Below are 1,306 nucleotides of genomic sequence, written 5' to 3'. Positions count from 1 at the left end.
AAAAGTTATTTTAAATTGTAATATTTCACAATATTCTTGTTTTTCTTTCTTTTTTAATAATAAAATGCAGTCTTGAGCATAAGAGTAGTTTACAAAACATGTATACTCCAAATTTATGCTAGCATACACTTGTAAAATATCTCAATACACTACCTGAAATGAGTCTCGACGTAACTTCTGCTTGGATGCTTTGTGTCCGTTTAGACGCTGGAGACTATGAAGAGAAAACAGGTGGAGAAATACCACAGATCTCCTGCAGCCAAGAGACTAGAGATCGAGTGCAATCCATACACCATCTTCCAGCAGGCCCTGGAGAACTGCAAACCCATCATTGGCCTGGCAAGTGTTCAGAAAGGAGGGAAATCTTATCAGGTCAGTGAACAATCTTTAATATTAATTTCACTACTCTGAGATAATAGAGTCAGATGTTTGTGGATATGCAAGAATCAGTGTTGAACTAAAGGGTTTGTAAACAGCCAACACTGATAGAAATATCTTGAGAGAAATGTGACTGATAGCCAATTTAATAATATGTTATTTATATATGAAAATACAATTTAATGAAGTTGTGGGGAATTCAGTTTACACATATTTTGGACAATATTTCATATTTTTTAAATTGTAACCTTTTATCCAGAGTGATTTTTATTTATGTTTATAGGGATAATTCATCCAAAAAGTGAATAATTATCATCATTTACTCACCTTCATGTGGTTCCAAACCTGCATGACTTGCTTTCTTCTGTGAAACACAATTGCAGTTTTCAAAAGCAGATCTTTTCCATAAAACAACCAATACAGTCAAGCTCCAGGAACAACATCAAAGCTCTGTAACAGAAGATCAATCAATTAATCAACATTTATTTTTATAGCGCTTTACAACACTCAAGGTGACCAAAGTGCTTTCCAACAAGAGCAAAAAAATAATACAGTAAAAACAAAAATATAATTGGCTACAGCAAAATAGGTAAAATAATAAACCATAAAATACATGACGATATCACAACATTGCTAGGTATTAAAAGCTGGTCTAAATAAATAAGTTTTACTGAATCTTACTCTGAATTATTGGTCTTGCAGGTGCCCGTCCCTCTCACGGATAATCGGCGGCGTTTTCTGGCCATGAAGTGGCTGATCACAGAATGCAGAGACAACAAGCACCGTCGCACACACATGTACGAGAAACTCTCGCAGGAGCTGCTGGCCGCCTTCGCTAACGAGGGAAACGTAGTGAAACGCAAACACGACCTTCACAAGATGGCCGAAGCTAACCGGGCATATGCACACTACCGCTGGTGGTAGAGAG

The 1,306-nt window shown here is 36.7% G+C and overlaps 1 protein-coding gene across 1 annotated transcript in view; it reads left to right on the top strand.

Annotated features, from left to right (window-relative positions):
* Window positions 1–1,302, top strand: part of LOC107579769 (28S ribosomal protein S7, mitochondrial-like) — a 2,747-nt gene extending 1,445 nt beyond the window's left edge. Inside the window, exons 3-4 of the mRNA XM_016265565.1 lie at window positions 205–372; window positions 1,081–1,302. Of these exons, the coding sequence (XP_016121051.1) occupies window positions 205–372; window positions 1,081–1,302 (390 nt within the window). The remainder of the gene's footprint in view (window positions 1–204; window positions 373–1,080) is intronic.
* The last annotated feature ends 4 nt before the right edge of the window (window positions 1,303–1,306 follow it).

Source organism: Sinocyclocheilus grahami, unplaced genomic scaffold (genome assembly GCF_001515645.1).
Source record: "Sinocyclocheilus grahami isolate Dianchi unplaced genomic scaffold, SAMN03320097.WGS_v1.1 scaffold20056.1, whole genome shotgun sequence".
NCBI lineage: Eukaryota > Metazoa > Chordata > Actinopteri > Cypriniformes > Cyprinidae > Sinocyclocheilus > Sinocyclocheilus grahami.
This window is presented reverse-complemented; position numbering and strand designations above follow the sequence as displayed.